Genomic DNA, 20,829 nt, shown 5'->3' with positions numbered 1-20,829 from the left:
TGCAAGAAAATTTTGCGAGATTCACGAGAACCTCGTCGCAAATATTTCTTGTCGCGAACCAGTCCTTGAATGTCTGTCATAGGCTCAAAAATGGCTCGGTCACGAAAATTACTTGCTGCGAACCGGTTTACCACAGGTGAATCGCGAAATAAAGTAGCCGCGCATAAAAATTGGTTTACAGTATACTTTTTAAACAGATAAGTTTGATAGATAGATTTTAATCATGTTTGAAAAATGTTAACTGCATTTATCCTGTTTTAGATTGTGGATCAACAGCTACAGGAATCGGTCAGTTTATGACTACTGACAACATCAACTGTCACTTGGCATCAAACTGTACCACCTTGACATGCTGTATGGAGGATAATGTTACAAAGTCCCACATAGAAGTCCAAGCAACTATCGATCCTTGCACTTTCAGCATGAAACTGAGAATTGAAAAGATGGCAGTTGACATTTCTTTATTTAATTATACTTGGGGTTTGTTAATTTCATTTTTGGTTTCAAAATGTACATTTAAAAAAAAAAAAATGAAATATATTTTTAACTTTAAAAAGAATTTTAAAACATGTATTTCATGTTATGGAATATATGTATATTTTTCAGGCGAACTTGAAAGAATGGATCTGTATGGTGTATATGTTGTCAGGTAATTATTGATTTATAGTAGATACATGTATTATTAACCATAATTAGGGCTCCACCATATGACTGGTACCCTGTAGCACTCATTGTGTCTATCTGTCTGTCAGCACTTTCTATGGCACATGATATCTTATGTGTCCTTGGGAAGATTTTCATAGATTTTATACATGATACAGTAAAATTCACTTAATACAAGCATGGATATGAGCACGACTCAAATAATATGTGAGATATGGCAAAATCATTTCTTACCATATGGCATCCAGAGACTGATGTTTTGACTTTAAAAAAATTATAGGGATCATCCTGAGGTCATAGCTGAGTATCAAATGGTATTTGATATATCATCCTGAAGCCATTTCTATATGGGATACCTTGACCATTTTTACCTCAAATATATAGTACTATTCTTTATTCTTAGAGACTTAATGTGAAGTTTTATTTGCTAAACCTTGAATAGTATTTGAGATTTCACCCACAAACTGTTGCTTATAATATGATGACCTGACCTTGAGCCTTTTGATCTCAAAACATGGGGACTTCAATTAAGGCATTACAGACAGAGGGACAGACAGATTTGATTTCATGGAAGTGGGATATAAAAATTTAAGGATGAGAGGGGTGATAAAGCCCATGTGTCACTTGGTGGTTTTTTTTTTATTAATTTTATGTGATAAAAGATGGTTTTTGTAAAGTGATTTTAAGTCTATAATCCTGATTTTGTATTTCATCACAGCTTTACTCTGGACAATCTGTACAATTCTAAACAGTACGTGCTAAGTCTGAACATCAGTCAGTGTTATGAATCTGACTGTGGAGTCAACCATGTCATTATTACCAATTCCCTGCTGTCTAAACCTGTCTGTGATTGGGCTATGGATTATCTCATCACTAGTAAGCATATATATACTTTATAGATCTGTTAAATGTCAATGGGTGCTTTTGTAGTGGAGAAGTGAACATTCATTATTCACTGAACATTCATTATTCACTGAGTTTTGCAAAAACTTGCAGTTTCACATAATAAGTTGCTTTTCTATAAATAGACTTTTCCTTGGCCCGATGGAGGACAGACAGGTCCCTCCCAGAAACTGGAGCTATTCCCAGTAACTACCTCCTAAGATTAATGGATGAAACTGGGATAGCTGGGTATCTGAAAGTACCCAGCTGTGACAAGTCTACTGGCCTGTACGCTGGAGTGGTCATTGGGTGGACCAGTGGTAAGTTGTCTTTTAGAAGCATTTCTTTTAATAAATCATACTATGTATGGTATTATTGAAGGTTAGCATGGATTTTGACCTTCACTTTACAGTGAAACATACTTATATGGAATTTTTTGGGGTGAACGATTTTGATTTGTTATAAACATAATTCATTACGACATGTATATCCATTTACTTCATGGTATATTTTGAAACTACAGGGAATAAAAATATCTTTACTTTAAGCATGAATTCATTATATTAAGCATGTTCCTGTAACTGTGTTTTACTGTATTCTGTCAAAGCAATTCGCTGTTTTCTACATTTTCAAAATTTCATACTGCCATACTAATGCCAAAAAAACCCCCAAAAAACATTAAAATAAGCATGCATGCCTGAATCAGTTGATGATATCAATTTTTTCACAACTTTATTTGAACTATGATTTGTAAAGTTTTACATGAGGTAACAGATCCTTGAACATGTATTTAATCAGGAGTTATATTTCCAGCCTGTACTGTCAACATGACCTTGATGAACTTGACCTCTGACCTGAGCTGTAGTCTGCTGAACTCCTGTACGGGGGTTCAGTGTTGTGCGACATCCTCTACCCTTCAAAGAACTTTTGAAGTTTACATAAACATTGATTCATGTACCAGCATTCTCAGCATACAAATAGAGCAACTATTCTACAATCAAACACTGGTCGATTTCCAATGGGGTAAAAAAAGAAACTGATAACAATATTTTAGACTTCTAGTTAGAAGTATAGCTATAATTAATTATTTCTATTTTCATAATAGATAATTGATTTACAGTGCTGTGATTGTAATTGTTTTCTCAATCAACTTCAGGAGTGGAGCAACATTTATGGTTATTTGGAATATATAGAGTTGAGTAAGTAATTTACGGTCATTCATCATGTATTCTTTGTGTATAGCCAGTTTTGTGCAAGGGTACCAGTTAATTTTTGGAAATTTTTCCAACAGCTACATGATAGATGACTTGCTGGAGGAAGTTGCCTATTTAGTTACCCTGGAAATAAAGTCCTGCTTTGAGACCTCCACTCCACAATGTGATTCTTCGGAGTCCTACACTGTGTTCAACAGGACAATACTACCCAAAACAGAGTGCATCTGGAGAGCAGATTTCAAACAAACTGGTGAGAAGATGCATGGTTATTATTGGACATAAGATTATCAGTGTATGCTGAAAAACCTGCAATGTAAAAATATTCCTGTGGTTGATTTGTTCAGGGTGTTTGAGGACAGTTTTCTTTGTGATAGTAATTGTTGTAACTTTGTATTATGAATGACAGGGTTTTCACTATCGACTTGGCTGTCTAACAATGGTCTTGCTGACACCACAGCACTTCAACAACAGAGTCACATGATTTCCCAGCTGTTGGATGAGGTGTCAGTATCCCAGTACCTACAAACACCACCATGTGATGGATCCAAGGGAGTGTATGCCTCAGCAGTCAATGGGTGGAGCTCTTGTAAGTAGAATGAAGGAGTAAGAACAAGTTTGAAGCACATTCCAATATTTTTACTTTTATTTTATTTTGCTATGGTTATATGTAGTTGGATATTGTAAAACTGTGCTAGTTGTTCAGTATGATAATCCTGATTAAATTCTCCAGTCAAATTAAAATGTTAAAAGTATGGAATTATATTTTCTGTGCAGTGGAAGGAAAGATTGATTTACAGAACATACATCGGTACAGTCTATGTAACAGGGATCAAGATAAATAAAAGACTGTCTTCCTTTTAGTGTGCAGCAGCAGTGTAAACACAGGTAATGTAACGGGCAGTGTCTGTCATCTGACGTCAACCTGTACATCCGTGGAGTGCTGTACAGAGATTGACTTCCTACAGAGATCCTTCAGAACGTACCTCAGAATCGACCCTTGTAACTTTGTCATGGTGGTGGGCATTGAGACCTTCAACAGGAACATCTCACTCTCAGGATACCAGTGGGGTTGGTTGACTTGCTGAGTTTAAAACCATCTTTGTATGTATAATCTGTATTTTCCTTTGAATTTGAGATTCATGATATTTTACTGTGTTTTCAGGAACACAAGAGCATTTCTGGCTTTCAGGAATAATAAGATTAGAGTAAGTTTTGATAGTTTTTATAGATCACTTGACAGCATTGAAGTATTTAGTGTTAAAAACAAAATACAAGTACTGGTACACATGTCATTGATATTCCTGTAGCTTTACCGTGGATGACATGTATGGAGAAAGACTGTTCTTGGTCAACATGAACCTGAGTTTCTGTTTTGAATCAGCTGCAACTTGTTTCAAATCCATTGGAGTGTTTCAAGATACACTTTTACCAAAATCAACATGTAGCTGGAATTCCCTAGCAGGTCTGATTTTTAGAGAAAAAATGTAGGATAGATATGCAGACATTTAAGTGTCAGAGCAATAATTTGTTACATTGATACAATGCATGTATTTACAAGTTCATAGAATGTTTATCTACTGATGGTTTGTAGGTTTCTCTTTGAGTAACTGGAGATCCAGTAATGGAGTCCCAGCAGGTGCCCCAATGACAGGCTGGCCAGAGTCTCTGTTGTATGAAGAGCTGGACATTGCTCAGTATCTGTATAACACACAGTGTGTCAGGGGATCTGGACTGTACACAAGCTCTAAAGTATCAGGAGTGGATATTGGTTTCAATACAGATGCTGGCTCACATTTACAGTGTAAGTTGAGTAATAATTAGTGCAATTGGGATGAAGTCTCTCTTAAATTTCCCAGTATATGTGTAGTGCTTTACTAGGATATTTTCTCTATAGTATGCCAGTTGTCAGTGGACTTCAGTGACCACCACATGGCTACCACCACAGCAGACAAGGCAACATGTTACCTGCCCTCATTGTGTACTGCTGTAGACTGCTGTGTAGAGATCACCTCTCTGTCTCGCTCATTTAACTTCTACATCAACATAGACCCCTGTAACTACCTCCTGAGGGTGGGCATAGACAATTTCTACTTCAACCAGTCGCTCGACAGATACACATTTGGTATGTTGTAACATTTTAAATGATTTATAAATGCATTTTTGACCTTATGAAAATTTTGTATTTGCAGTATCCTCAATATTTTATTTTTTCAATACAGGAGAAGAGAGACTGTTTTCAATGGCGGGAATCTTGCAATTACGGTAAAATGTGTTATAATCTGAAGAGGGTTTTGTCAAACAGAATGACTAGAGAATGATAAATTCGATCCATAAATAGATATCAAATGATGATGATATACACAGGAGCTTCTTTATCTATAGATACACAGTCAATAATTTAGTGGATGAGAGAATGTACTTGGTGAATTTGAAGATAAGCGTATGCACAGAGAGTGGGTGTGAAGCAAACTATACCATCTTCAAGGACATGCTTTTGCCAAAAATATCCTGTTCCTGGAACAGTGGATTTATTGACACAGGTTTGTGACGGTTACATGTAAGAAGTGTTTATGATGATAGCAGAAATTGTTTACATGTAAATTAATTTGCTTGATTTCTTGAGAGAATCTAAAATCAATTAGTTGTGGAAATGAGTCTCTGATTTAAAGAGTTTTCTGGGTTATAAATGCAGAAGTGTACATTGTAAAACATTTGAATATTATTCTGTAAAGTTATTTTCTAGGACATATTTTATGCTAATAGACCTCTTAAAAAATGTTGGAAACTTCTTTCAAATTGACAATTTCTATTGTTACGCAAGTAAACATATTTTTGTGATAGGTTTTGTCGTGTCAAATTGGATGTCCAGTAATGGGTATAGCAGCCCACTAACAGACACACAGACAGCAGAACTCATGAAGATAGTTGGTGTAGGTCCATATCTTTTGGAAGATCAGTGCAGTTCTACGTCGGGAAGATTTATAAATGAACAAAATGGATGGGTTAAAGGTATAATATTGTATATATTTATTACATGTATGTATTGGGTGATAGGATGAATTACAGACTCAAATATTTACAGTATCCATGTTTTCAGTCAGAATTGCACATAAGAACAGATATTGTTTAAATTAGTCAGCAGTGACTCGCACAATACACTGTATCTTATCAGAAAGTAGACTTTACTATGATCATGGAGTTTCTGAGATGATATTGGATGTTACCAAGTCTTATACATCCACACCTTGTCAGTTTATATCAACTGTATGAATTTAGATTTTTTGTTTTCTTCTTTGTAGGTTGCTTCTCTCCAGTAACTCTGACCAATCTGACATCAACACCATTGGTATGTTACTTAGATTCTACATGCACTGCAGTAGACTGTTGTATCCAGGTCACTCGCATCAGTAGAACCCTCAATGTCAAGGTGACCTTAGATCCATGTTCTCACATGCTGACAGTTGAATTGGAGAGATTCAAAATCAAGCTGGATTTGCTGACCTACACAAAAGGTGACTAAGACTTTGGTAGAACTTCATGTTACATACATGTATATTTTGAAGTCAGTTTGGATTTTTGTTATTCTGTATTGTTATAATTTTTCTGTTAACCAGGCACAGTGAAAGAGTACTCTCTGCTTGGATTCTTGACAATTAGGCAAGTTTCAAGATATTTGTGGACCAAATCAGCTTTGTGCACATGTTTTAAGAATAAAAATCTCATTAGATAATAATTTTGATTGTGAGTTTGATGTTGAAAATTTAATTATAATGTGATAAAGAATAAAACTGTCCTTGCAGCATGAAATTAGATGACTTGAGATCCCAGAACAACTACTTGCTGGATTTGGATGTTAGGGTTTGCTTTGACAACAGCTCTACATGTGATGTTATTGTGTCTGTACTGAAAAACACAAAGTTACCACAGAGGTCATGTGACTGGTCAGCTGGTCTTCAAGGTAATGGATATCACAAGACTTAAATTTTTTTCCAATATTCAAATGCTTTCGCATGAATTTCATTGTATGATATTCTAGATTTATGCAATGATGGCTCTTGAATACCTCTAGGCATGTCTGTGGCTAAATGGTTGACCAACCTAAATGTGGACAATGCTACTAACCCGCTACCAGACCACCTACAGAGTTTGCTGCTTGAGGATCATGGGATATCGAACATGATGAAAGAAACTCATTGTAGCAGAACAACAGATCCCAAATACACTACAACAAATACCACAGTGAATGGCTGGAACATAGGTACATTATTATTGTGATGCAATGTTATATCCAGAACACCACTAATAAAATGTAAAAATTGATAAAGGTGGATTTTGAAAATCGAAATTGCTAATATTATTGCAGATTAAATTAATTTTATGCATACAGATTGCACCTCGGCCCCTCCACTGCCCGAGCTTTCAGGGGACATAACATGCTACATGTCTGACTCCTGCACCAGTGCCAGTTGTTGTGTTGAGGTGGCCAGGTTTGATAAGAGGTCTGTAGAGGTAGCCCTGGACTTTGATCAGTGTGGAAACTATCTGGATGTCTCTGTGGAAAAGATTACCACCTCATTCCTCCTCAATGACTTCAAATATGGTAGAACCACTTTTTTATGTTCCTTGAAATCAAATTGTCACTTTAAATAGTTAGGGCTGTTCCAGAAATGATCAAATGGGGGGGTCGGGCGGCAAATGATATTTTTTAGTGTGGGTGGTCGTATTTTTTCATATTTTAATTGGTCCGTGGTTGGACTGTTAAAAAAATATTTATTATGAGTAGTGGGTAGTTTCTATTGTTTTATTTTGTGCCACGTGGGTGTTGAGTTTTCAGAATATTTTTATTGTCGCTCTTGTCGTGTTAGTTACAAAACGTCGGAGGGAAAATTGAAAACGTGCTTTCGAAATGCTGCTTTCGAAATCGGAAATCGGAAGTAACATAGAACTATTCGAGTTGTCGCTCTTTGCAGCGCATAACTTTCCATTACAACACTCTTCAAATTAGAGGCGCGTTTAGTAGGGACCCTTTGGACGTGATGGCGGCGAACTCTGTTCTGTAGATTATTAGTTTACAGTTCATCGATTTTGGGAATATTTTGAAACCAATAGGTATTCCGTTTTCTAATAAAAGTAGGCAAACCTTAGTTGATTTATACAAGGGTTCCGATGCGTTATATTTATCAGTCGGTGATATAGAGGCCTCCGGGCGCGGGCTCCATTAGAAGACGAACGATTCGTGGAAAAACATATCCATACCCATTTCATGATAATAGCATCGTTTGGACTCCCAATCTTTCCAACATTCCCGCCATAGATGCCTTTGATTGTTGATGTGACATCGTTTCTTCAGAACAACTGTGATACAATGTCGCACAGGCATTACCGCGTCATTGACTAGAATGTTTGTCCCGAAAACCTCGCGAGATTTGTACCGTTTTCATTTTTAAAAATATTTTTGTGGTGGGTCTGGTTAGTTTTTTTTTTTTTTATTAGATGGGTCATTGTAAAATGAGTTTATTAATTTGATGGGTCATGGGGTAATTTTTTATTTTTTTTTATGGGTGCTTGGTATATACAAAAGGTGCCTCCCGACTCCCCCATGTATTTATTTCTGGAATAGCCCTTACCAAATAACAGGTTGATTATAATATAAGAGAGTGCTTCAGATTTGTGAAAATAGTAATCAGTGTGAAAAGAACTAGCATGCAAGTTGAATTTTGTTATGGAATATACTACACACTTCTGGATAAGTACTGTATTCTTGTAAATTTTTTACCCCCATTTTATTTTCATACATTTTAACCATATTCTGGTTGAGCAATTTCAATACTGGGTGAATTTAGATTTACTCATTACTCTTGAGTAATAATGCATGGCTCTGGGTAAATTTAAAATGGAACAAATCTTTTTTCAATGAATTTGGGCGTAAATGACATGGCTAAAATTTCCCGGTATACAGTAGAGCTATTTGTACTGCTAGTATTGAAATTATGTGTTATCATTTCTTTATGTCTGAGGGAAGATGGAAACAACTGACTCACAGCTGATAAGTTTGTTTGTTTTTATTTATACTGTCAGTGATTCATAGTTGGTTAGCCGTATACTAGTCACTATTATAAGAAAATTTGTAAAACATCAAATTGATATCATAAGCTGTAACACTCAATTTGATTGGTTGACTAGCATACATGAATAAGGTGTTCCATATGGCAATTATTGATGATGTCACAGGACAGATTTCCTATGTGTTGCTGTTAATGATATTCTTGTCGTACAAAATGAGATCTCATTATGGATATAAAATCAGCAGTCTTATGAAATTACATTTCAGCGAATGAAACTAATTTATGGTCAGTTTATATGATGTACATGTATCAATTGCATTGAAATATCCATGGCCGAGTGGTTAGAGCATCGCGCTAAAAAATCACACGGCCTCTCAGCTCTGGTCAGCGCGGGTTGGAATCCCGTTCGCGCCGGTAAGTGAGAAAGTTTCCCAGTTTACTTTTGGAAAGTCAGTGGTCTCTTCCCAGGTACATTGTATCTGGGTTCTGTCTTCCACCAATAAAAAACTGGGTGCCACCAGATAACTAAAAAATTGTTGAGTGTGGCGGAAAACAGCAAAAAACAAACAAATATTTTATTGCTTTGCAGTTTATAATCTATCCCATACCTAGTTGTATCTTATAAGCAATGAATAAATAAGCTTCATTCCTTTTTAAACTTGTTTTTTATTTGAGGTAGTACTTTCATCATAGAATATACATGTACCAACCTTCTTTTGCCAAATTGAATGTAAAATTTCTAAAATATCCCACTGAGTGCGTAATGTTCATGTAAACTACAAAATAATGTGACTAGATAAAGAAAATGTATTTTCTGATGCTATATACATTTATTACATTGAAAGAAACCATTACATTAGCAAATAACTTTAGAGCAAACATTAAAATCATAGTACAGTCTAGTGGTAGATCAGTCAAAACATAAATGTTTTGGGAGAAAAATTTCAGTCTGGGTGCTCTTCTGTATTTTTCAATTTGTCAAAGATGAATATCCCTCTTTAAATATATCAAACTTTAGTAAATCTGTAAAACACACTGTTTATTGATTAGGTACCTCTTGATAATGAAAAAGAACGTAGTTTAAGATAGATAATCAAACCTTATCATTTGTCTTGTGTTTTGGTGAGAAATAAACATATTTTTACTCTTCAATGTGCAGTCTATAAAGGATTTTAAGATTCTGAGTGAATTGCCAGTATTAATTTACCACTTGTATTAAATCCATTTATCCATAAGACCTGTAGTAGTAGGGTTGATTGAATTCTTGGGACTAGTTCTATAATTTCCATCCAGGAATGTCTCAGTTGAGTATCCATGTATATTCTCTTGTAGGAGTACAGCAGAAAACCTCTTTGAAAGGAATGTTTGAGATGCAGTGAGTATTTTTTATTGTTTTAATTTTATTTTGACAGGGATTCAAAATCTTAAACTTACCATCAATTTTGTACAATGAGATTTAAATTTAAAGAGTTCTTTAATGAGTTTCTTAATTTACAGATACAATATCAGAGAGGATGACATCAACAAGAAGTTTTCCTTTGACTTGATGTTTGCTGTATGCTATGAAACAGGCTCTTGTGATGAGACATTTACCATATTCAACAGTACCGAGTATGACAAAGTGACATGCAGTTACAAATATGACTTCCTAGTCTCTGGTAAGCTTTACATAGGGTTGAGTTAACATATATGTTCAATGGTTTAGCATATTTGCTACCAGTACATGTATATTAATGTGTATGACTGGAAAATTAAACTGAGTTTATGTATTTTAGGGTTTTCCCTGATTTCTTGGAGATCTGCAAGGTCTATAGCAAGTGTGAATGATATCACTGAGGCTCAGGCTGATGATCTCTTTATGGAACTTGGCTTGGATCACTTCATGTCTGCTGATGAGAAATGTTCATCTTCTGACCTAATTTACAATGGCACAGTGAATGGCTGGACCAAAGGTCAGTAGCAGAAGTAAAATAAGAGAAAGTTCAATCTGTATTTTAAAACAAATTGTTTTGCTAATTGCCATACTGGTGACAATATTAGCTTCAAGACTCGAAAAAGCAGGTACACTTTTATTCTTGTTTGGTCCTGTTTTTCACTGCATTTTCAAAAAGTTCACAGAAAGGAAAACATTGTACTGATTTACAGTATTAGTTCATAAGAAGCTGTAAACTACATATTATGTAACTGGATTTGTAAACTACATATTATCTAACTGGATCTGTAAACTACATATTATCTAACTAGATCTGTAAACTACATATTATGTAACTGGATCTTGGCTGCACTGATTATAATGTTATAAACAGGTGGATTTTTCTGCTTTTTTTGAGAAACTAGAAGAGGACTTAAAAGTTTTTGAAACATTCTAGCTTGAACAAAATATAGAGCACAAGCATCACCCACAACCAAACTAATATATATATATATTGTATATATATAATTACCAATACCATGGTATGTAAAATATTTTGAAATTATTGTGAACAATGGATGTGGACAACTTTCACTTTATGAAAAGCTAAGGTGAAAATGGCCATTTCTACAGAACTGTTACATGTTGATGACATCACTCCATTCTCTGAAAGATACTTGGTTTACTTTAATGCATTTTGATTTCTCTCACACATGTATATCTTAACCTTTATTTTTGCCAATTTGATCAAGTTTAAGGCTGAATAATGGTAAAACCTTACTTTCTGCTTTGTGTTGTTCATGAATGCAGTTTTTCCATTTTAAGATATAAATATGTGTGCAAAGATTTTTATTTTTTTAAAATCTGATTATGATTGTAGCTTGTACCAGCAGTGTGCCTGTGCTGCCCACCATTACTGACAGTGTTTGTCACCTAAAAGCAGATTGTACGTCAGTGGAGTGCTGCACAGATATAGGATTCCTACAGAGAACTTTCAAAACGTCAGTCACTCTGGACCCTTGTAACTTCCTACTCACTGTCAGCATAGAGCGCATGACAAGGGAGATCACTCTCACTGGATACAGCTGGGGTACAGGAAATTTTGCATTTATAAATGTGTTAAAAAGGTTATTCAAAGGATCAATTTATGGTAACAAAAGGGGGGAAAAAACTATTGGGCCGGATTTTGTTTTGGTCTTCACAGAAAGCTCATCCATATTTATTCTACTTGATGAATGACAAACAAATGCAATGAGTTGTTTTATCACACATTGCAATGCCTTTAGTATGTGGATGTAGGAGGAAACTTTTAAATAGATCTCTTAATTACTATGATGTAGCATGATACATGTGGTGTTTACACATTTTAAGTTATTGCCAAATGATATTTCATATTTTTATAACTTAAATCCTGCATTTTTGGCTTAGAACATTGCCAATGGACACATTTTCCCCCAGCAAAAACACACCTGTTCTTCAGTATTTTTCCAACAACAGAACTCTTTGCTAAAGAAGGTCTTAAATGACAAACAAAGCAATTTTTGTTTGGCATGCTTTTATACGTGGCACATGTGTACGTACTTGAGTAACACAGGAAGAAGAATGATTATTGTCCTCAGAACAAAATCTGCTACCTCGAGATATAGTTTCACTTGATTGCGTTTGTGTACAGGGAATTTACAATTTGCTTCCACTTATTAATAAAAGCCTTTTATATAAAAAATGAACTTGCATTTTAAATAGATTTTTTTGGTTGTTTTTTTTTGGTTGTTTTTTTTTTTTTTTTTGCTGCTGTGAATTTCAACAGGGCAGATGTGTCCTAAATAAAACCTATTGTGATTGCAACCTATCAAACTATCACCATTTCAGGAAGAAACAGGTCTTCCCTGACTGACTTCAAAGCCAAATTTCATGCCAGAATCATTACTAAATTAAGAAAAACACTGTTCAGATCAACTTTGAAGGTTAATTTCAGCAATGCGTATAATAGATTTTAGGTTCAAATTGTAAATTTGAAGAATTCAAATATATGATATATACAGTCAACACCCAACACACACACACAATGGAAGTTAATATAACAATGTGACTTTTTCCAGAAAATTTTTCTCCCTCTTTGTTTGTTTTTTGTTTTGTTTTGTTTTACCCTGAATTGATCCTTTGTTTTCTAATGGAATGATGGAATAAAATTTTGAAGATGTAGATCTGAAACTGAGACTGAATGTTACAAGTTACCGTTTGAACATATTTACAGGTAAACAAGAGCATCATTGGCTGAATGGAGTAGCAAGATTGGAGTAAGTTGATGTTTTCTATATAAAATGTATTTCACAATTTCTTTATAGTTTTAAAGCTTTTCAAATGGAAAGATTGTAAATTCTGGATGAATGCATCAACAAAAATATTAATCTATTGCATAATTTTGTTCTGTAGCTACTCTGTGAAAGACATGTATGGTGAAAGAAAATACCTTGTGAGCATGAATATGAGCTTCTGTTTTGAGACATCTGGAGCCTGTTACTTAAGTTTCAAAATACTAGAGGACACCATTCTACCTAAAGTTCTCTGCTCATGGGAGAACACACCAAGTAATGTACACATTGTGATGTTTAACATCTTAATGATTTGCATTTGATATACTTACATGTCAGCTTTTGTTATGTATACTTTGTAATACTTATACCAATCTTCTGTTTATTTATATATAGTTGTTTCATATTAAAAACCTATACATTGTACATATAGGCTTCTCATTGAATGCATGGAAGACTGGTAAAGGTTTGATTCCAGTAGCCCCCCTCCCCTCGTGGGCACAGACATTGTTGTTTGAAGAACTGGGAATGGCACAATACCTTACGCCCACAGCATGTTCCAGGGGATCAGGACTGTACATAGACTCCAAGAGTGGAGCAGACAATATAGGATTTAATACAGATTCAGCAACCTACTCTCAGTGTAAGGGTCAAATCTGTATTGTATATTTGGAGCATTTTGTAACATTCTGTAGTTCTGCGGGGGGTATTGTTAGTTTCTGTTTTAATATTAGATATTGTGGTATTTGTTATGAAAATGATTGTCTTGATCTTGTAGTATGTCAGTTATCAGTGGACTATAGTGACCACCACATGGCTACCACCACAGCAGACAAGGCAACATGTTACCTGCCCTCATTGTGTACTGCTGTAGACTGCTGTGTAGAGATCACCTCTCTGTCTCGCTCATTTAACTTCTACATCAACATAGACCCCTGTAACTACCTCCTGAGGGTGGGCATAGACAATTTCTATTTCAACCAGTCGCTCGACAGATACACATTTGGTAAGAAAAATTTAATGTACGCTTACTTTCAAGTGAAAATTGACAGAATTAATGCAAACTCTCTATAGTGTTATGTGTATTTTGTACAATCCATCAATATTTACGACACACTTAAGTTTTCAAAACATTCTGCTTTGTAGGTACAGCTGACAATTTCTTCATGACTGGAATATTGCGTATAGTGTATGTAAATCATTCTTAATGCCTTTTTAAATGATTATTTTGATTTTCTCTTATTAATGATGTACATGTACAAGTAAACATTTTTGACAGTTTTAGCATAGAAGACTTGACAGATGACAAAGCATATCTGGTGTCTATGAATATTAGCATCTGCACTGAGAGCATATGTGAGGCCAGTTACGTCCTTTTGAGTAATATGATGCTTCCTAAGCAGCCTTGTAGCTGGTCAGAGGGATTTGCCTTTCCAGGTTGGTACATGTCAAGACAACAGGAGATACAGTTTTTTTGTTGTATATATCAAATTTTTTTGTTGACCAATTGTCTAGCAATTAAATGTCCATTTCATTTACAATTGTAATCTTTCCTCAGTGTGACAAATTCATTAGAGGGTTTTGGTGCATAATCAAAAACAAGAGATAAATGATAGTATCACTATTTTTCCAGGCTTTTCTTCTGCACAGTGGATGAATGACAATGGCTACTTGTCTCCCCTTTCTGCCTCTGAGACAGCTGAACTTATGGCATACATGAGGGTAGGGAGGTACTTGATAAATCCTACGTGTGATGCTTCAACAGGGATATACTCAGGAACAACTGATGGATGGAACAACAGTAAGGGTCTTAATGAAATTACTTGAAATCAATTACATATACTTGGAGATAGTCTCTTCATGCATGCAGAAACAGTGGCTACTTACATTTCCTTTTGAGTGTTGCACATTCATGAAAAAAATGAAGTGTTTAATTTTGATCATGTTGATGACCATGCAATGTGGACTTCATTACTTATCGAGAAAAATAGGTGTGTTCAACTACTCTCTCGTATTTATGAAAGCTTTTGTTGTTTTACAAATTCAGCCTGTATAGCAGCAGAGGGAATCCCCGCTTTGACTTCTGACCCTGTGGCCTGCCATTTGGCCAATTCCTGTTTGGCCATAGATTGTTGCATCAGGGTCACTAAAATAAGTAGGAACCTCAACATTAAACTTGAGCTAGATCCTTGTGCATACATGATGACAATATACATGGAGAGATACCAGATAGAGGTGGACCTTCTCACTTTTAACTACAGTAAGTTACATGGACGTTTTCACAGCTTTATCAAGTCTCACAAACAGTTTAGAGACTTATTGTTTTTGCTCAGTTCTTATTCTTCTGCTTCTTCTTTCTCATGCCTATAGATATCTGCAGCCATTCTCCATATTAAACCTCTTGATGAAAGTATTATGATAGACCAATGTGTTTAGTTGTGCCGAAATGTTTTTGTTTTCAGATTGAAGGGGGTTAGTGTACATTTGGGGTTAGGGTCTAACATAGAACTCTATGGGGGAAAATTAATTCCAAAATTCAACAGGGGTTTTTGAAAATGAGATGAGAATGACAGGTCTACAAACTGGTATCAAGGTCAAGGGAGTCAGGTGACCTTGACCTCTGACCATGAACATAAACATTTGTATAAATTTAGAACTGTGACTAATATTGATATGGGATCTTCAGAAATAATAAGAGGATAATAGGTCCTACAAATAAGTATACAGATCAAGTGACTCCAGTGACCTTTACCTCTGACTTGGGAACATAAAACCGGTATTACTTCAGAACCTGGTCTGATGGAGACATAGGGTCTTCAGGATGACTAATGAACTTGACCACTGACCATGAAGATAAAAACTGGTATATCTTTAGAACTGGAATTGATAAAGACATGAGATCTTCAGGAGTTATGAGAAGATACAAACTAGTATCAAGGTCAAATGATTCCTGTGACTTTGACTTTTGACCTTGATCATAAAAACTCATATTGCTTTAAAATCCGGACTGATAGAGACCTGAAATCTTCAAAAATTATAAAAGGAATATGTGACCTACAAACTAGTAGCTACAGTGACCTTGACCTTTAACCTAGATAATGAAATCAGAATCAGGTCTGATAGGGTCCTAGGATCTTCAGAAATGGTGAGAGGATGATTTGACCTACAAACTAGTATCAAGGTCAAGTGCCTTAACCTTTGACCACAAAAACTTGCATAGCTTTAGAACTGGTACTGATAGAGACTTTGGATCTTCAGAAAGGATGTTTGGACGTACAAACTATGATCAAGGTCAAGTGACACCAGTTTTTCTACAGGAAATGAAGGGATGTTTTAAACATCCCTGTGATCTAGATTTTTGATTAGCATGGATTTTGTGCAAGGGAGTTAATTAATGTGGGGAGAAATTGTAGTACTCAGAAAAAGCCAATTGTCATACAGCCAGTACTTCTAGGTTTTATAATCGACAGATTATAATTACATCTTGTTTTTGTTGTGTTCTTCAAAAAAATTGTGTATTCAAGACATGTATTTATTTTCAGGCACTGCTACCACATACCAGTTGATGGGCATGATCAGAATGAGGTAATTTTCTATTAAAAGAAAAGCACTGTAAGTTTGACCTGATGAATGACACTTTTTATCAGAAGGTCATGGCTTTGACATTTTCATAGAATCAACCATATATTTGTATGGTACATGTATTATGATTATGTAATGCCAACATTATTTCTGTTGTTGGAAATATCAGTTGATTACACCCATTTATTTGCACTTTTTGGGAATGTTTACCTACTCTGGGAGTGTAAAGCAATTGAAACATGGTAGATTTAGATATCAATTGAATAATGAAAGTGAAAAATGTCCTTGTATCCTGAACTGCAAAAGAGACATTGCACATACTGATTTATCAAAAACCTTTATTATTAGATTAGTTGAAAATAATATAATCTTTATATAAAAGTACATGAATGTAACTTCTTTATTCCATGAGTTCTACAAAAGTCTATTTTAGATGATTTATTTATCAAATTGCATTTTATTATCTGCCAAATGATTCAGCTGTACTAAAAACCGTTGATGACTTTTGATGGAGGTGCATCTTTGAGAAAGAATTGTAACTGATTTTGCCCTTTCATATAAATCAACCAATCTGATTAAAATAAGATCTTTGATCCGCTCCGTTATTGTTATGTTGCTACACAAAGCGACATAACAATAACGGAGTGAATCAAAGATCTTATTTTAATCAGATTGATAAGTCAACCAATTCAAAGTTTGACCAAATCTTAAAATTTTGGTACTTGTAAATATTTGCAAAGATTTAATGTTCCTTTAGTTAAAGTGTTTAGTGACAAAGTGTGTGCAGAATTTAGATTTTAATGTACATGCATGTTAGTTATAGGAAAAATGATGACTTTTCCCAGATTTTTATAATTTTGGCAGAAAGTGCACATTATATACCGATTTCTTTTATGCAGATATGGAATGACCTTGTTAACAAGATTCATGGTGTTACTACTTCATTGTAGGTCTTGGTAAAAAAAAAATTAGAAATGAGCCATGACAATATTTTTTATTTGTTGTGTCAAATTAAAAGAAATGGCACAAAAATTGGTAATGTAAATACATGTACAAGTGTATAATCAAGGAATTGAAGTAAAATACAAATATAGATATTGATTTCATGGGAATTTTTCAAATTTTTGAGATTGTATGTCAAACTAGGCCTTTGTCATGTATAATCCTTTGTACCCTCTGCTTTAGAACATAACATTTTTAATCTTTTTTATTAGGATATTTACATACAGTGAAAGAAATTCTGAAAAAGTCCACTGTTAAGCATGTTAAAACTGTATGTATTTCAGTTTAACACTAGACAACTTGGAGTCACAGAACGAGTACTTGGTCAGCCTTGATGTCAGTGTTTGCTTTGAGAGTGGGTCAGCATGTGATGTCTCCATGTCTGTTTTAAAGGATTCTAAACTTCCTAAAATGACATGTGATTGGACAGCTGGATTAGGAGGTATACTCATATGCAAAACCTCATCAATAACAAAAATAATTTGCCCAGTATAATTCTTATGCTTTACTGAAGTTTTACATATTGATAAGGGTTTTCTCTGGGGTCATGGCTGAGGGAACATGGAGTCAATGGTAATCCCAACCCACTGCCAGATCAGTTTCAAAGTCTTCTACTGGAGGATCACGGAATAGCTAACATGTTGAAGGACAACAGATGTGATAGATCTTCTGATGAAAGATACAAAACCGTAAAATCAATAAATGGGTGGATAAAAGGTAAGACTGAAAACTGTATTTATGATGATAAGTAAAGAAAGGCCCAGATCACTTTATTTTAGACACAAAGTTCTTATCTTTGACTTGCAAAGACACGATAATGTCATGAAAACACATAATATAGCATATTGTAATTTGGTTTCCAGAATGTGAATCAACGACGGTATTGAAGAACTTACTACCAGGTAATATCACCTGTTTCAATCCCACATCTTGCACCGCTGCCTCCTGTTGCCTGGAGATCGAGCGTTTAGGAGGACGATCAGTGGAAGTGTCTCTGGACTACAATCATTGTGGGAACTACCTAGATATCACTATAGACAGGATTCCCATCAAACAGTATCTGACAGAGTTTCAGTATGGTAAGAGTATTTCAAACTATCTGACAGGGTTTCAGTATGGTAAGAGTATTTCATGGCTTTCTCAAATAATTTTTTTTTATGGGGTCATAGTATCAAGGTCAAATGATTCCTGTGACTTTGACTTTGAACCTTGATTATAAAAACTTGTGTTACTTTAAAATCTGGACTGATAGGGACCTGAAATCTTCAAAAATTTCAGTGTCTGTGTTGGGACTTCATTAACAATTTGTAACATGTTGAAAGATATTTTGTGTGCTAAAAGTTATAGATGCTACAAAAAATTTGTTTCAGCACTCAAACTGTACCATGGTAGAATAGAAACTATCCACATCTTCTAGATACATATACAGATACATGTATATAGTTTCCACATCACATGCATATTTAATAGTTACAGGTTTTTCTCAAACTTAGGTTGTTTTTTTTAAATTCACAAGTGTAAATGCATGTAAAAATTCCAATAACTACTTTGCAAGAATTCTCAAAATCTCTAGATTAATGTTGGATCAAAGGTTGGATCAAACTCAATCACATTAAATGACATGCTGCCCTTTTCTGAAGTGATGTAAGATGTATCTCAGTATTGGGGAAAAGGCAAATACTTCACAGCAGGATAATGGCATGTAATTGAGGTGACGTAAAGAAAGCAATATTTCAGATTTATTCTGATTTAGAGAGAAAGTTGAATAATTTTTGTTGATGTACTGTATGTAGAAACAGCTTGTAATACCAACATGGGAGCTTAATTTCTCATATGGTGTGGATTTAAGTTCAAATCATGGCCTTCTGAGTTGAGTTGGGGCCACCAGTAATGTGAAAATATTACATTTGAATGCATAAAGAGTGGAGCTAATTTTCACTAGTTTATATAGTATAACTAGGTTTTAGGCATTTATACTTCATAAACCACTTTCTGGTGGATTAAAAAGGGTAAAAACAACTGTTGCAAACCAGATTATATTGCATCAATAAACTTGTTATACACCCCCCACCCCCCGCAACAAAGTTGGGGGTGGGGGGTGGGTTATACTGGAATCGGGTTGTCCGTCCATCTGTAGATGCAATGGTTTCCGGGCTCTAAAGTATTTCTACCTACAGTCACCATATCATACATATGGACTACCCATGGGACGAAGATGTTCCCTATCCAATTTGGGGTCCAAAGGTCAAGCACACTGGACATCGAAGTAGCATTATGGTTTCTGGGCTCTAAAGCGTTATCCTTTCCACCTACAGTCACCATATCATACATATGGACTACCCATGGGATGAAGTTGTTCCCTATCGAATTTAAGGTCAAAGGTCAAGCGCACTGGACATTGAAGTAGTAATATGGTTTCTGGGCTCTAAAGTGTTATCATTTCCACCTACAGTCACCATATCATACATATGGACTACCCATGGGACGAAGATGTTCCCTATTGATTTTGGGGTCAAAAGGTCAAAGCTCAAGCGCACTCCTAGAGAAGAGACTACCCAAAGTTTTGTCTTGCCCTTTCTTTTTTACACTCAGGAAAGAGGTAATTTATACCTATTAACAACACCCTTTGGTAGATTGGGGTAAGCAGAGGGTATTCTTAGTGAGCATTGCTCACAGTTCCTCTTGTTAAAATTGGTTCTGATGATGTGAGAGAATTCAATATACATGTAATGATATAGTGAAAATGTGCTTTGTTGAAAGCTAGATTCTTCCTCCAGATCAACAGGCATGTCTACAGTATGTCAGTATGATTTAAAAGCGTCCTCGTGTTGTTGAGACTATAAATCCAGGGGCTAAGGTTGTATCACAAAAAGGGTCACTGTTCAAAGAAATTTATAGGCAAAAATACTTTAAGAAGTTATATTTCCTTCTCAAGATCATAGTTGTTTCAGTGCAAAAAAGACTTACTTAGAAGGGAATATGTCATATTTCTTTAAGTGCAAGACAACTCTAATGAGCAAGGTGAACTCTCTGATCATCTTTGATTAAACTGTGATTGTGATAAAATTGTAGGCACAGAGCAGACAGTTTCACTGAAAGGGATGTTCAAGCTTAAGTAAGTACAACAGTGTTCTTCTTTAGATAAACAAATTCAAAATAGATATATATTCCATTCAAATGATAAATGTCTTTGGTGT

General features: G+C 35.1%; 1 protein-coding gene across 1 annotated transcript in view; it reads left to right on the top strand.

Moving 5' to 3' along the window:
• Nucleotides 1-20,829, top strand: part of LOC125653681 (uncharacterized) — a 226,576-nt gene that overhangs the window by 83,952 nt on the left and 121,795 nt on the right. The window contains exons 126-163 of the mRNA XM_056150422.1: nucleotides 262-480; nucleotides 607-649; nucleotides 1,382-1,539; nucleotides 1,692-1,865; nucleotides 2,359-2,568; nucleotides 2,702-2,744; nucleotides 2,837-3,009; nucleotides 3,166-3,345; nucleotides 3,621-3,827; nucleotides 3,922-3,964; nucleotides 4,067-4,221; nucleotides 4,351-4,560; nucleotides 4,654-4,881; nucleotides 4,979-5,021; nucleotides 5,142-5,299; nucleotides 5,601-5,768; nucleotides 6,059-6,271; nucleotides 6,374-6,416; nucleotides 6,560-6,717; nucleotides 6,829-7,017; nucleotides 7,147-7,359; nucleotides 10,157-10,199; nucleotides 10,322-10,482; nucleotides 10,600-10,776; nucleotides 11,617-11,826; nucleotides 12,991-13,033; nucleotides 13,170-13,324; nucleotides 13,482-13,691; nucleotides 13,827-14,054; nucleotides 14,195-14,237; nucleotides 14,328-14,485; nucleotides 14,682-14,849; nucleotides 15,096-15,308; nucleotides 16,591-16,633; nucleotides 17,917-18,074; nucleotides 18,164-18,349; nucleotides 18,496-18,711; nucleotides 20,705-20,747. Coding sequence (XP_056006397.1) covers nucleotides 262-480; nucleotides 607-649; nucleotides 1,382-1,539; nucleotides 1,692-1,865; nucleotides 2,359-2,568; nucleotides 2,702-2,744; nucleotides 2,837-3,009; nucleotides 3,166-3,345; nucleotides 3,621-3,827; nucleotides 3,922-3,964; nucleotides 4,067-4,221; nucleotides 4,351-4,560; nucleotides 4,654-4,881; nucleotides 4,979-5,021; nucleotides 5,142-5,299; nucleotides 5,601-5,768; nucleotides 6,059-6,271; nucleotides 6,374-6,416; nucleotides 6,560-6,717; nucleotides 6,829-7,017; nucleotides 7,147-7,359; nucleotides 10,157-10,199; nucleotides 10,322-10,482; nucleotides 10,600-10,776; nucleotides 11,617-11,826; nucleotides 12,991-13,033; nucleotides 13,170-13,324; nucleotides 13,482-13,691; nucleotides 13,827-14,054; nucleotides 14,195-14,237; nucleotides 14,328-14,485; nucleotides 14,682-14,849; nucleotides 15,096-15,308; nucleotides 16,591-16,633; nucleotides 17,917-18,074; nucleotides 18,164-18,349; nucleotides 18,496-18,711; nucleotides 20,705-20,747 — 5,683 coding nt within the window. The remainder of the gene's footprint in view (nucleotides 1-261; nucleotides 481-606; nucleotides 650-1,381; nucleotides 1,540-1,691; nucleotides 1,866-2,358; nucleotides 2,569-2,701; nucleotides 2,745-2,836; nucleotides 3,010-3,165; nucleotides 3,346-3,620; nucleotides 3,828-3,921; nucleotides 3,965-4,066; nucleotides 4,222-4,350; nucleotides 4,561-4,653; nucleotides 4,882-4,978; nucleotides 5,022-5,141; nucleotides 5,300-5,600; nucleotides 5,769-6,058; nucleotides 6,272-6,373; nucleotides 6,417-6,559; nucleotides 6,718-6,828; nucleotides 7,018-7,146; nucleotides 7,360-10,156; nucleotides 10,200-10,321; nucleotides 10,483-10,599; nucleotides 10,777-11,616; nucleotides 11,827-12,990; nucleotides 13,034-13,169; nucleotides 13,325-13,481; nucleotides 13,692-13,826; nucleotides 14,055-14,194; nucleotides 14,238-14,327; nucleotides 14,486-14,681; nucleotides 14,850-15,095; nucleotides 15,309-16,590; nucleotides 16,634-17,916; nucleotides 18,075-18,163; nucleotides 18,350-18,495; nucleotides 18,712-20,704; nucleotides 20,748-20,829) is intronic.

This window comes from Ostrea edulis, chromosome 1 (assembly GCF_947568905.1).
Source record: "Ostrea edulis chromosome 1, xbOstEdul1.1, whole genome shotgun sequence".
NCBI classification, from domain to species: domain Eukaryota; kingdom Metazoa; phylum Mollusca; class Bivalvia; order Ostreida; family Ostreidae; genus Ostrea; species Ostrea edulis.
This window is presented reverse-complemented; position numbering and strand designations above follow the sequence as displayed.